The sequence below is a fragment of the Carassius auratus genome, unplaced genomic scaffold, assembly GCF_003368295.1.
Source record: "Carassius auratus strain Wakin unplaced genomic scaffold, ASM336829v1 scaf_tig00217598, whole genome shotgun sequence".
Classification (NCBI taxonomy): domain Eukaryota; kingdom Metazoa; phylum Chordata; class Actinopteri; order Cypriniformes; family Cyprinidae; genus Carassius; species Carassius auratus.
Window position 1 is genome coordinate 49,330 of NW_020529139.1, and position 13,546 is coordinate 62,875.

At 35.3% G+C, this 13,546-nt stretch overlaps 1 protein-coding gene across 1 annotated transcript; it reads right to left on the reverse strand.

The window, feature by feature from the left end:
• Positions 1–7,084: 7,084 nt before the first annotated feature.
• LOC113101283 (pre-B-cell leukemia transcription factor 2-like) lies at positions 7,085–12,548 on the reverse strand. Its single transcript, XM_026265626.1, has 7 exons — positions 12,306–12,548; positions 11,262–11,452; positions 10,563–10,699; positions 10,284–10,424; positions 9,424–9,518; positions 9,197–9,247; positions 7,085–7,556 (listed from the first exon to the last, which is right to left on the reverse strand). Exons 1-7 carry the CDS (start codon positions 12,540–12,542, stop codon positions 7,476–7,478), a joined length of 933 nt encoding a protein of 310 aa, XP_026121411.1. The 5' UTR covers positions 12,543–12,548; the 3' UTR covers positions 7,085–7,475.
• Positions 12,549–13,546: the final 998 nt, after the last annotated feature.

The following is a 13,546-nucleotide window of genomic DNA, read 5'->3' on the forward strand; positions in this document are numbered from 1 at the left end:
TGATCAAAGTGAATCGTGTATTGGTGGATTACTTTAACTGATCGACGTAGGGAAATTTATTCTGAATTGAACCCACCCCCATTGTTGAAATGGTTGATAAGCTGTTAGTTGAAAGCCTGTGCGCACTGTGCGGCATAACATGCAAATTATATGCATATGGCTGCTTAGCTGTTAGATATGTAAGATAAATGTGTAAGAGTATGTAGTGTACAGTTGTTTACTGAAAGCCGTGACTCAAGTTTTTTTTTTTTTTTTATATAGGCTATAGTTCTATGACAACAAACTCTTAGAAGAAAGGGATCATTGGTTCTATATAGAACCATAGGATTCTTTACTCAACTCCAAAGAACCTTTTATGCTAAAAAGGTTCTATAATGACAAGAAAGAACCCTTTTGGCACAAAGGGTTCATATCCTAAATTTTGTGATCATTCACATGCATTCATAATTGCATTTGAATATACAGAATAATGCAGTGAAAGAACGCACTCAAAATGCGCACTCTGAACTGATTCAAATGATTTCGCGATCCCCAAATTGACTCAAATGATTCGCGATCCCGCTACGAACTCCCGAACTGCTTCAAATGATTCGCGATCCCCAAATTGACTCAAATGATTCGCGATCCCGCTACGAACTCCTGAACTGATTCAAATGATTTCGCGATCCCCAAATTGACTCAAATGATTCGCGATCCCGCTTTGAACTCCCGAACTGGCTCAAATGATTCGCGATCCCGCTCCGAACTCCCGAACTGACTCAAATGATTCGTGAACCCGCTGCGAACCCCCGAACTGACTCAAATGATTCGCGATCCCGCTCCGAACTGACTCAAATGATTTGCAATCCCAATATACATAATGCTATAAAAGTGTGCACATCTAGAGAAATAAACAACAGATTTTCATGTTAACAATTTTAACTTGAGAAAACGCTGCTTATACAAAAATTTGTTAATAAAGTAAATAAAACAAAAACATTAATGTTTTAATGCTACTGAATAAAAATAAACGATCTACTCGATAGTCTCCGCTCATCATGACAGGATGACACGCACAACAAAAGCATTGCTGCAAATAAATTCATAGATATGACCATGAAAAATATTTATTGCAAAATCATTGCTTTCTCACTGTTTCATTTGTTATGCAATTCTTAATTTTTGTTTGCAAAAAGCTAATTTATTTTCCTCAATACTTTAAATAAAAAATTTTAAATTTGTTTTTATTGTTTTTGTATATTTTAAACAAGTTAAATATTTCTGATTTATTAAAATAAAAATTCACATACATGGATTTTTCTGGGCTAAGCACTGGATCTCCACTCACCCTAGAACCACCCCTGGTTCTTAGTTTGAAAGAGTTCTTATTTTTATATTTTCAGTTTTCTTTTTAAATTCAGTTTAGTTAATGTTTTAGCATTTTGGTGTGCTTTCTGTCACTTTTATTCTTTTTTTAATGTATTTCTTTTTTAACTTCATACTTCAAGCATATTTCCGTTAGTTGCCTTAAGGCAAATTTTCTAATTTTTGTTCAATTGAAGTTAAATATTTATATTTAATTTGAATTTCAATTAACAAAGATGATTTTGAAAGCATGTAGTTTTTGGATTAATTTGGATAATATATTTATTGATTCTGTATAAATATATACATTATTTTTGATTGATGATTCATTTATTTATTTCAAGTAAATAAAATCAGACTTGTTTTAGTAAACATTTGCATGTTATTTTCAATACACCATGAATAGAGAAAGTGCTCATTCTTATCATGCAAATACTATGTAACACTACGAGGAGAAATGGAACACAGACATATAAGGACTCGGAGGGTGCACCAACTCCAGGGTGAGGTTAAAAGCAGCCAAAAATATTAACACGGTGCCACCACTAACAAAAGCTTGGCCATTCCTTTGGCCACCCCTCTCAAAACACTGCAGTTTTTGTCCCTTTTATTTCTTGACAAGAAATGCATTTATTTAGATGCGGAACCACCATATCTCTTTAGGCTATGACCACATCAAACAATATTTTTAGACTATTTGTCATTAACACACAATTCCATGTCCCATCAGCCGTTTTACTGCGCTCACAGTCCACACTCTTCAACAATACGCAGATATGTGGCGCACGCTCTATATCACTTCATCATAAATAACCTGCTAAAGAAACTTTGAACATAGGCTGCATACATCGTTCTGTCCTCTAAGCTAAGTCATGAAAACACCAAAAAGGCGATTAAAACTGCAAACTGCATGTATGCAGCACACAAGAACGTCTCTCAAATGCATGTACATAAATATAATATTCTGCAATTCGAGATTACCAGATAAAGCACAAGATGATATGTATTTTTTATTTGTAATTTAATGCACAAATAAGTGTGAGCTCAGGGCACTTATAGGCTACTAATAAATATGCGAAAATTTAAAAAAATGTAATGCATCAAATAACTCATTTTATATTCTGGCATTTTTGACTGTTGACTTCAGACTTTTTTAAATTTGTATCAATAAACTTGCCTCATCCAGGAGTATGAGTGTGTTGGAGAGCAAGCATTTGGGAGTTAATAGAAGCTGAATAAACAATAATGCTACAGTATACTGTGCCCCTTTACTAAAAAAAAAAAAAAAAAAAGTCATATTCACCCAGTATTACTTGATCTAATTTACAAATATCTCAATTACAGTTAAGTAGAAATTGATTGTACTGAGCTGTGTTTTTTTGGGCACTAAAACAGTCCAGTACATTAGAATCAAACATATTTTTATATTGAAATAATGAAGATTTCTGTGCCACCCCAGACACCCCTATGAAAAACATCCTGGCTGTGTATTAAACATATTAAACACGTCTTTTTTGGCAAGAACCAGACATGGGTGTCATGTAGGATAAATATATATTTTTGTAATGGTACATAATTTGTATATAATGAGATTACAATTTAATAATAAGGTCAGACATTTCTAATTATATAATGTTTCCTTTCCACGATTATTCAAACAGCGAATTATATATAGAGAGTGACATTATGTGTTGTGACACTGATCTATCACGAAATTAAGCATTTAAGTTATTCTTTCGGCTGATTTTCCGTGCAACATGAGAAGATCTTAATTTAATGTCACATTCGACACTCTCTATTCATATTCACTTTGTTAGCAACAGACGTAATAGATTATATTTGTTTGTGCAGGGACATTTGTTGTCCAATTAAGTGGCATTTTTGCCCCAAGTCCCCATACGTGGCCAGGGGACGGATAAGCCCTCCCCAGCCTTACACATGCTCCGTCTATACTTCAATTCATTGTTTCTCTATAGAGAGCACATAATAGGGAATAGGGAACACATATTCACTATTAATTAATACAATTCTTCCTCAATAAACTCCTAATTTGCTGCTTATTTGGTTAGTAAGATAGTAAGGTTTAGGGATGAGGTAAGGGTTAAGGGATCTCAAATATGGTCATGCAGAATGAGACATTAATATGTGTTTTAGAAGGACTAATAAATAGATAAAATGCTAGTAATATGCATGCTAATAAGCAACCAGTTAATAGTGAGAACTGCTCCTTAAAATAAAGTGTGACCATATTCTTTTAGCTCCCCCTAGAGGATGGGAAAGGAACGTGGTTCCTACACCTCAAAGACCAAGAAAGTTTAATTTTAACAATCTGCCTGCACATGACAAAAGTTGTTATACTACAGCATTCATGATATCTGTTGCTGAACAAAATATGCATGCTGCATCGCTGTGCATGTAAAGAATTCTCTCTGTAGAGCTGATTATTTGTCTGTCATCTCTCAGAGTGCTCCGGTGCAGTGGTGTGGTCCAGACGGCTGGGTTGTACTGATCCGAGCTGTCAGAAGTTGGCTTGACCGAGTAGTTGTGGAGCTCCTGAGAGCCAGAGTGTGGCTGTCAATAACACTGACCACACCGGTAAGAGTGCCATTAACTCCTTGCATGTGGAGTCCTTCAATCAATGTCGTCTTCTAGAATACATTACAGAAAGAGATTTAGTTTCTTTTGCAGTTGGACAGTAATGTGTTTTGCCCTTTCTGGTTATGTCTTTGCCACTGTCTCTGTTCTGTCCTGAACTCCCCAGTGCCGTCCTCCATCTCCTCCTGCTTCCCTCATCACTCCAGCACCGATCAACACATCCAGCTCAGAACACAGTTATTGTGCTGTAGTGCCTGGGCAATGTGGAGTATTCATCTTCCAAGCCTCTGTTTCTCTCTCTCTCTCTCTTCCCATAAGACGTTCCTGGATGCTCTCATGTCATTGTTTGGCTTCGTACAGTACTTTGTGACAACTCTTGTGCACCACAACACGCCATTTCCTGATCACCCTGGCCCTGTCTGTTATCAATTCCTTCTTGCATCTCCTCTCTCTCTCTCTCTCTCTCTCTCTCTCTCTCTCTCTCTCTCTCTCTCCTTCTCTTCATCCAGGGAGATCTGACCTCCACTGGGACTCTCATTCGCTACGGTGCTGCAGTGGACTTACGGGACCATAAGGTGAAGGGAAAAGGCACTCTCTTCTATAAATATTAAGAAGTGCCTCATTTTCAGGGATCATTGGCCACAGGGGGATGTCAACAACTCTGCCTACGTAAGTCAGCTCTGCAGCTGTTCCTTCCAATTCCATTTACAATTTTAGCATGCTCTCATGTTTTGTTCTCAGCAGTGATTGGCAGATGGGAATGGCATTGGTCAGCCCAAGGATTCTTGGCCACCCATCTCACCCTATCAGCACTCTCCATGAAGTGATGTCAGAGATGGAGGACGAGGAGAGGGACATGACCCAGGACATTCCTTGTTTCCGGTTTCCACAACCTGTGCCTCGACAGCGCTCGTTCTCCTGTACCCAGCAAGCACTGAACCGCCGCTCCAGTGGCAACCATCCAGAGTCAGTTAGCAGTGCCAGTCAAAAAAATAGCCAATGAGCATGCAGAAATAGTGATCGTGCCCCACCCTAGAGAAGCGGCCAGCCAATCAGAGAGCAAAAACACAGGGAACGTCCCCAGCGCAGCTCAGATGGACTCTGAGAAAGAGAATATAAGGTACCTCAACTCCAAAATCAGTGACAGGGTCAATAGTGAGCCCACCGACTCCATCCAAAGCAGCAAGTGCCAAAAAAAAAAAAAAAAAAAAAAAAAGACACTGATTAATGCATAAAACTGTTGTTTAAAATTTTTCTACTGACTGTATGAAAATAATCTAATATTATTGGCTGAATTTCAGGAAAACATGTTCTCATCCCAAAATTAAAATAAACAAAAGTTATAACAAAAAAAAAGAAGCCTATTTAGAACTAGTAAATAAAACAGATTTTCCCTTCATTTTTGTCTCATTACTATTATATGTTTGCATGTTTTGCTTTTTAGTATTTTAGGGTTTATAACACAAAATATAAATAATAATAATAATAATAATCTTATCACTACAGCAGTAAGAATAAATTTTGTGCATTACAGGAATTGTTTTATTTTCATGAAAATAATCATAAATCAATAAACATCATATACTACAATAATTATATCACAGTACAATAATAACATCTTAATCTCAAATATTTTAATATTGTCATAAAATCTTAATTCAGCTAAAATATGCTTAATTTTCTGTAATTTTTTCTCATCCTATTATATTTTATTGCATTTTCTTGCCACCGGATCTGCTCTCCATTTTAGAGTGTAGGAGGGTTCCCAAGGTTCACTAATGTTTTCCACAAAAAAAGTATTATACCTAAAGAAATTAATAGTAAATGCATTTAACATAAAGTGCACTCACATGAGATGAAGTTTCTAGAATGGTCCAGATTCCAGTGCGTCTTTCACAATGGTCCAACTTGACTGAAATATCATCCAGTGATATATTAACAAATAACATTCGACTGGGACATTAATCAGATTACTGAAGTAAAATTGGCTGCAATTGCCAAATTATGTTAAGCAAACATTTTTCAGTGATAAAAATATAGGTGAAACAGATCATGTCCTTAGAAAAAAGATATTTAAGTGCAAATGATGAATGTGTACACAGACAGTCTTTATTGTAAAAGAGGTAGAGAATACAGGTGTTTCACTGTACAGAGAAAAGACAGCACTGTTGATATACTCATTCAAACGGGAAATAAAGACAGCAAACACACCTCATTCATTTAACTGATGCACACACAAACTCAGTAAAAAAAGAGAAAAGCACACACACACACACAAAAACCAACAATCTTTGGATTTTTCTCTATTGCCCCCTTCACCAAAGCCAATTCTATCTGAGCTCTGAATAAACAATATAAAGCAGTGATAATAATAATATAATACCTATAATGAAAGCAGTCTTAATGCAGTTTAAAAAGTTCCCCTTTCAACACCCAGATATTGCAGTAACAAATAGTGGAAGTTGTATTGTAGTGGAAAAGTGAAATAACATACATGACGGCAAGTATACGCCATGATCTCATCCAACACTTCTCTCTCTCTCTCTCTCTCACACACACACACACACACACACACTCACTCACTCAAACGGAAAAAGGGCCTTATTCATGAAACGAAAGCTCAACAGATGTTTAAGTTGTTTGTAAAATCAAAACTTAGATGTAAATTAGTATTTAACAGTTCCACAAACATTATATACCATACCATATTTTCTGAACTATAAGTCGCACTTTTTTTTTCATAGTTTGGCTGGTCCTGCGACATATAGTCCAGTGCGACTTATATATGTTTTTTTTTCCTCGTCATGACGTATTTTTGGACTGATGCGACTTATACTTAGGTGCGACTTATAGTCCGAAAAATACGGTATATATATTTGTATATGTGTGTGTATATATATGTATGCATATGCATAAACTCCATGAACTGTAACAAAAACTTAAGTAAGTAACTTAATTAGTGTTACACACAAATATACATATACATACATACATATATATATATATATATATATATATATATATATGAAGAGTTCAGATGCAAACGCCTCTAAATGCCATCTGAAATTTTCATCTAAAATTAGAATTTTTATCAGGCTTCTATATTTATGTTCAGTTATTTCACTTTAATAGCCTGGAAAAGGACCTGCACTAATTTTAGATGAAAATTTCAGATGGCACTTAGAGGCTTTTGCATCTGAACTATTCATATATATATATATTAATATATATACACACACACACACAAGACATTTTGACTGAAATCAGTTCTGCTCACATTGAAGTCAATGCAAAATAAAAAAATACAATTTTACAAACAGTTTACTTCATGAATACGGCCCATTATTTTGTAAATTACCGTATTGAATGGAATACGCCAATTTTCATAAGAACAGCTGTATGAACGATTTACACGGAAAATCTCTGCTCGTATTTCAGTCCGATAATGAGCTTCTAAAAACAAAAATGAGAATAACTAAAACTGCAGTAGGGTAGAAGAGTGAGCATCATTCTTTCGTCCTGGTGGCAGGAGTTCATCAGTCAGAGTTGTCGGAGTGATCGCTGCCGGGTGAAGTGGCCGAGGGAGGCGTGTTCTGCTCCTGCCAGTTACCATTAGTCTGCACAGACAGAAAACTGCTCTTAAAACCATACAAAGAAGTCATCCTGTACAGAGATCTCTAAACATATTCAAATACTAGCATACATGACAATATTTAAAGGGATAGTTCAACCAAAATCATTCATGGGGTCATTTTAATTTTTAGGTGAACTATCCCTTTAAGGCATAGTAAGTGAAAAAAACTAAATTGTGCTTAAGCATGTGCTAAAGATGTTATTTAAAATGATCCAGCTGAAAGTAATAGTCTGAATTGATATGAGGAAAACATTTCACATTTTGGTGTTTTTTTGTGTGTATATTTTCATGTTGTTCACATTGTCTTCAAAGTTCAAACCTCTTTTATTTGGACATTTAGTGATTTCACTTGATAAATCAAAAGCGGTTTTGTAAAATGGTCCACATTATTAATGAGAAGCTGATCACATGTATTATTTCGTTACAAGTAATAAAACACTATTATCATTATTTCAAGATATATTACTATTTAACACTTATTTAATGCAAGTTAAATATATACTGACAGATAATCATAACAAAAATAATAATGCAATTTAAACATTTATACCACACTTTATTTCTATTACTAATATTTTACAACTAAACTATTGTTGTTCTATCAATATATTACTGTTTTATGCAAGTAAAATCTGATAATATTCAGATTTAACCATGAAATAATAATTTAAATTTAACAATAACAATACAATTTAATTACAATAACTTTAACATTTATACATTTTATTACTAATAATACACTATTAATATCATTTTAACAAGATGTATTTATATTTCACAATAATTTTTTTTAAGTGAAATGTGTCTTAAGTGTCGATTTTTCGAAACTGGGATTTATACGTCATCTGAAAGCTGAATAAATAAGCTTTTGTATGGTTTATTGGGATCAAACAATGTTTGGCCAAGACAAAACTATATGAAAATCTTTAATCTAAGGGTGCAAAAAAATCTAAATACTGAGAAAATCGCATTTGAAGTTGTCCAAATGAATTCTGAGCATTGCATATTACTAATCAAAAATTAAGTTTTGATATATTTATGGTAGGAAATGTACAAAATATATTCATGGACATGATCTTTACTCAATATCCTAATGATTTGTGGCATGTAAAAAAAATAATAATTTTGACCCATATATTTTTTTTTGGGCTATAAGCCAGGATCACAAATCGGTATCAGATCACGATGATGATAATAATAATAATACTTTAAGAATTTATACAGCACCTTATTTACTATTATTACTAACAATATACCAATATTATTATCATTATATCAAGCTACATTCCTATTTCAAACTTATTTGAATGGAAATTTGTATTATCAGATAATGATAATAATAAAAACATTTTTTTTTTTGGATACGTCCATTCAAAGAGTATATATGTGTAATTCACCTCTGTTTATATGTGTGAATGTTTCTCATTAATAAATCATATGCAACTTCACACATCGCTCTTGATGTGAACAAACCTTAAAAATAATCAACAGAGCATGTGAAACCTTTCAAAAAAACTGCATAAACAAGTAAAGACCCCGGATCACAGTGATGTGCATGCAAGTCACTTAAAAAGCAAGACTGATAGACGGCAGACATGAGCATGCATGTGATGAGCTCCTCACCCGGCTCTCTCTGGTACTATAGAGTCTGTCTGAGAAGCGTGATGGAGCGTCCTACCAGAGACAGAGAGAGAGAGAGAGAAGGACATTTAGATAGAGCTGCACACTAAAGCAAACACACAAAACACATCATTCCCTCTGATGTTACTGAAGCAGTGAGATCCTCGCACACAGGGACAATGACATGTGGCAGGGGAGCAGGAATGCTGTTGAGTTTAAGACAGTCGTACCTGAGCCCCCATGTGATAGGACGGCTGCTCTCCGTTCATTGGAGGAACTCCGAGGAAGCAGTCAGCTGACCCTGACAGCGAGAACGACCCTGAGCCTGGAAAATAAGAGGTGTATATATATCATATTGCAATTCTGTGCAGAAGTCTGAAGCAAGGATGCACTGAATTGATCAAAAGTGACAGAAAAGAATTTTATATAAATGCTGTTCTTTTGGACTTTCTATTCAAAGAATCCTGAAAAACATTTTCAAGAAATATATGAAGCAGCACACCTGTTTTGAACATTGATAATAATAAGAAATGTTTCTTAAGCAGCAAATCAGCATATTAGACTGATTTATGAGGATCATGTGACACTGAAGACTGGAGTGATGATGCTGAAAATACAGCTTTGCATCGCAGGAATAAATTACATTTTAAAAAACATTAGAAAATAAAACAGTTATTTTAAATTGTAGTAATATTTTACAATATTAATGCTTTTACCGTATTTTTGTTCAAATAAATGCAGCTTTGGTGAGAATATTCGATTTTAGAATCATTAAAATGGTGCCAAACTTTTGAACAGTCTAATAATATATTGTTTAAATTGTTAAACAACAAAATATGTGTGTATTGCTTTCAAATTCTTAATAATCACGTTACAGTTGAAAACATTTTTCCACAATTCTGGTTTCTTTTAATTTGATTGATTCATCTCAGTGAATCCAATATTCATTTCAATCAACAGATGGTCAGTCACAAGTCAGTTTTCAGTTTGAGCTGAATATTGCTGTTTCTTAATATGTATTAAATATCCTGTTTCAAATCTCCAAATCTAGTGTGAAAACGCCTCATCAGAGCTAAAGATCTGAACTGACCCGTGGAGTTTGGAGTGTGGGGGGATTCCTCGCTCTGTGTCGCCCCTAAGGCCGTCTTCATGGCATACAGATTGGCCTCTTCCTGGAACTTCCCAATGTTCTTCTTATAGCGAATCCTCTTGTTGCCAAACCAGTTGGACACCTGTTACGATTTTCAGAGGCAGAATGAAACGGATACGTCTCTGATGACCGGACGCTCCCATAGTGCACTGAGAGTCAGGCTCCTCTCAAACGCTCAAAAGAGAACAAGCCTATGAGATCTGATAGAGGAGCTGGTACCCTGAGACATAGTGATACCGCACTGCTTGGCCAGCTCTTCTTTGGCCTCCTCGCTCGGGTACGGGTTCGAGAGATGGGAATAGAAATACTCGTTCAGGACCTCTGTGGCCTGTTTGCTAAAATTACGCCGTTTACGCCTGAAAAACCAAGAAAGTGCCACAGTCAAACAAAAATCTAAAATTATCATCTACACGTAGAGCAAACAGGGTCTCTGCAGGTTTATGAAGGTAAATTTAAGACCTTTTAAGACCCATAATGAAAATTTAAGGAATAAAATGAAATGCATGTTCTCTGTCAATATGAAGTGAGTTTCTGAATAAAACACGAACATATATACATTTTATATATATATATATATATATATATATATATATATATACATATGTATACCAATGGGATCAGTAAAATCAATTTAATTGAAAAGGAAAACAAGTTTTCATCCCCCATTGACTGAAATTTGTTTTAAGCATTTAAAATTGTTCAATTTTTTAAGACTTCTCAAGGAGATGTTTTCTGAATACGTTTAGAAATTTTTTCTAGAAAACAAAAACACTGAGATATTAGTTTTTAGCAATGCAATGAAACATTTAATGCCACAACGTTTTTCAATCCACATTTTAAGACCATGCAGAAAGCCGGAACAATTAACTTTCTGATATTGAAAACAAAGATTTTATATCAGAAAATGCATGAACCCACCTGGCGTCCAGAAAGCGCGAGCGCAGTATCATGACCGCTTCACAGGTGCTCTGTTTGAGCTGCGTCTGGATGGAGCTGAACTTGCGGTGGATGATGGCCACCATACGCTCGATCTCACGCGGAGATACGGGACGGGTGCGAGACTGCTCCCTCAGGAGGTTCATAACATGGGTGGTGAACTCACTGCAGGCCTGGAAACGACAATGAGATTAGAAAACACTCAGAACATGTGTTTTCTTAAGTCAGACATCCATTTTCTGTGCAAACTGACAAAAACACAATAGTGTGCAACAGTTGGGTTCTGGAAGCAAAAATCCCATTCATTTTCTCCATAGAGGAACTGATCTTGAAACAATAACTTATAAACCACTAAAGTGAGACCTACTGTGAGCGACAAGGTTATCAATTGACATTATATGCTTTGATTGAAACCATCAGCAAGCTTTATTTGAACTTATTTAAAAATATTAAAAAGAAAATCATATTCAAAAGTGGAATTCCTGATGGAAAAGTACATCACCCACGATTCTGCAGAAAAATCTCCACTAAACACAAGCAAATAATCTCTTTCCATGAAGCATTGTGAGTGGCATAATAATAAGAATGATCTCTAACTACTTTAAAGTTTTGTACTGTTTGTACTTGGTAATATCCTTATTTTGCAATAGAAGAAAAAAAAAGAGTTTCTTTACATTTACAATTTCACAATGTTTTTAATACTATTATTTCAATTCAATGACATTCACAATGCTTCATGGGCTTGCGGCTCCTTTTCTTCATTACAGCTGTTAAGCTTTGTCTTTTAGCTGATTTTCAAATATTTTTTGCTTCAAATCAAAGTTGGAAAAATTGTGATTCGCTGGTTTAGTTCACTTTTTCTAATTCTTTAACAAAGACTTTTTCTTTTAAATCTCTATGGAAATAGTGAATGAATAATATACTTCCAGAAACAACGCAGCTGAAAAAGCCATGTGATGCAGGATTCTGGACCAATGAGATTTCGCCGGGGGCGTGGCTACCCAGCACAATGGCAGCGTTATGTACCTGCTCGTATTTTTCCAGCTCTGTGTGGTAAATGTTCCGAATTTGGCTCAACTTGCTTTTATAGTCGGAGTGCTCCAGTGAGCTGTCAGGTGACATCCCGCCAGAGCTGGTCGCAGCAGAGACCGCCGCAGCGGCTCCGCCCCCCTTTTCAGGACCGGCCACACCTTCGGCCAGCAGCATGTTGTCCAATCGCACGAGCTGTGGGTCTGGAGGCTCCTCCTCCTGAGCATTTCTCATAGAAAGACCTGTAAATATGAAACAGATCCATTAAAGTTTACAGATTTTCAACCACTTTGCATTGTTTCAGTTATTAAATGAAGTAAAAGAACATTGTGTATTATTTTTTCATGTTACACCAAGACACTCCCATTTATTTGTCCGCCGTATGGCACATTTACCACTTTTGTGAAAACTACAGATCCTATACTTCCACATTTTTAGTCAAATCGGGCCAAGTGCATTATGGGTGATGCAGTTTTCCCGTGTTATTCCCCCGTAGCCCTTTTATCGAGTCACGTAGCAATTACTCCTTTAATATTCACCATATTATGTTTACACTTAATAATACAAATAACTAATTGTATTAGTACACTGGTATTAGTACTTCAAATGTAAGGAATTTTATATGTGAATAATATACATAACAATAAACATTAACAGATATAATACAAACAAATAATTTCAGAAATTATGAATTTGTTTATTTAAAAGCCATAGCAAATTATTTTTGTATGTTCATGCTATAAAAACTACATTTGAGTTGCTCAACACCCATATTTCTTAAAACTAAATTTGGGTTAGCTTATTTAAAACCCTTAATTTTCTCAGGAGTAGAAATATCACAATCCAACATGCCTGATAGTATAATGGCAGTCAATGACCTACAAGATAAATATGAGTTTTAATTCATTTTAATGTATTCTATGGAGCAACACAAGGTTAAGTGCTTCAGTCAAGAGCAAAACATTAAGAAGTTCCTGTCTCATCACTGCTTTAACATTGCAACAACCCTAAAATCTGCTTTATACGATTACACATACTCTTATTAGGAGAGATTTTAATTTTTTTATGTTACTAGACAGCACTGTACGATAAACAGTGAATAGTGGCAGTAGTGTGTGATTAATGACACGGGCTGTGAGGGAGCTTGCCAAACCACGGAAATTAAGTATCCATTAGGCACAAGGCCATTTAATTACTAACCATCACTATAAACATCTCAGTCCTCTTAAGGGATTTTA

Excerpts from the sequence above, each read along its gene's own strand:
- LOC113101283 (XM_026265626.1), bottom strand. The coding sequence starts at position 12,542 with ATGAGAAATGCTCAGGAGGAGGAGCCTCCAGACCCACAGCTCGTGCGA. Across the intron at positions 10,700-11,261 it reads TCGCGCTTTCTGGACGCCAG|GCGTAAACGGCGTAATTTTA; the intron begins GTGGGTTCATGC and ends TTGGTTTTTCAG. Across the intron at positions 10,425-10,562 it reads CGGTATCACTATGTCTCAGG|TGTCCAACTGGTTTGGCAAC; the intron begins GTACCAGCTCCT and ends AATCGTAACAGG.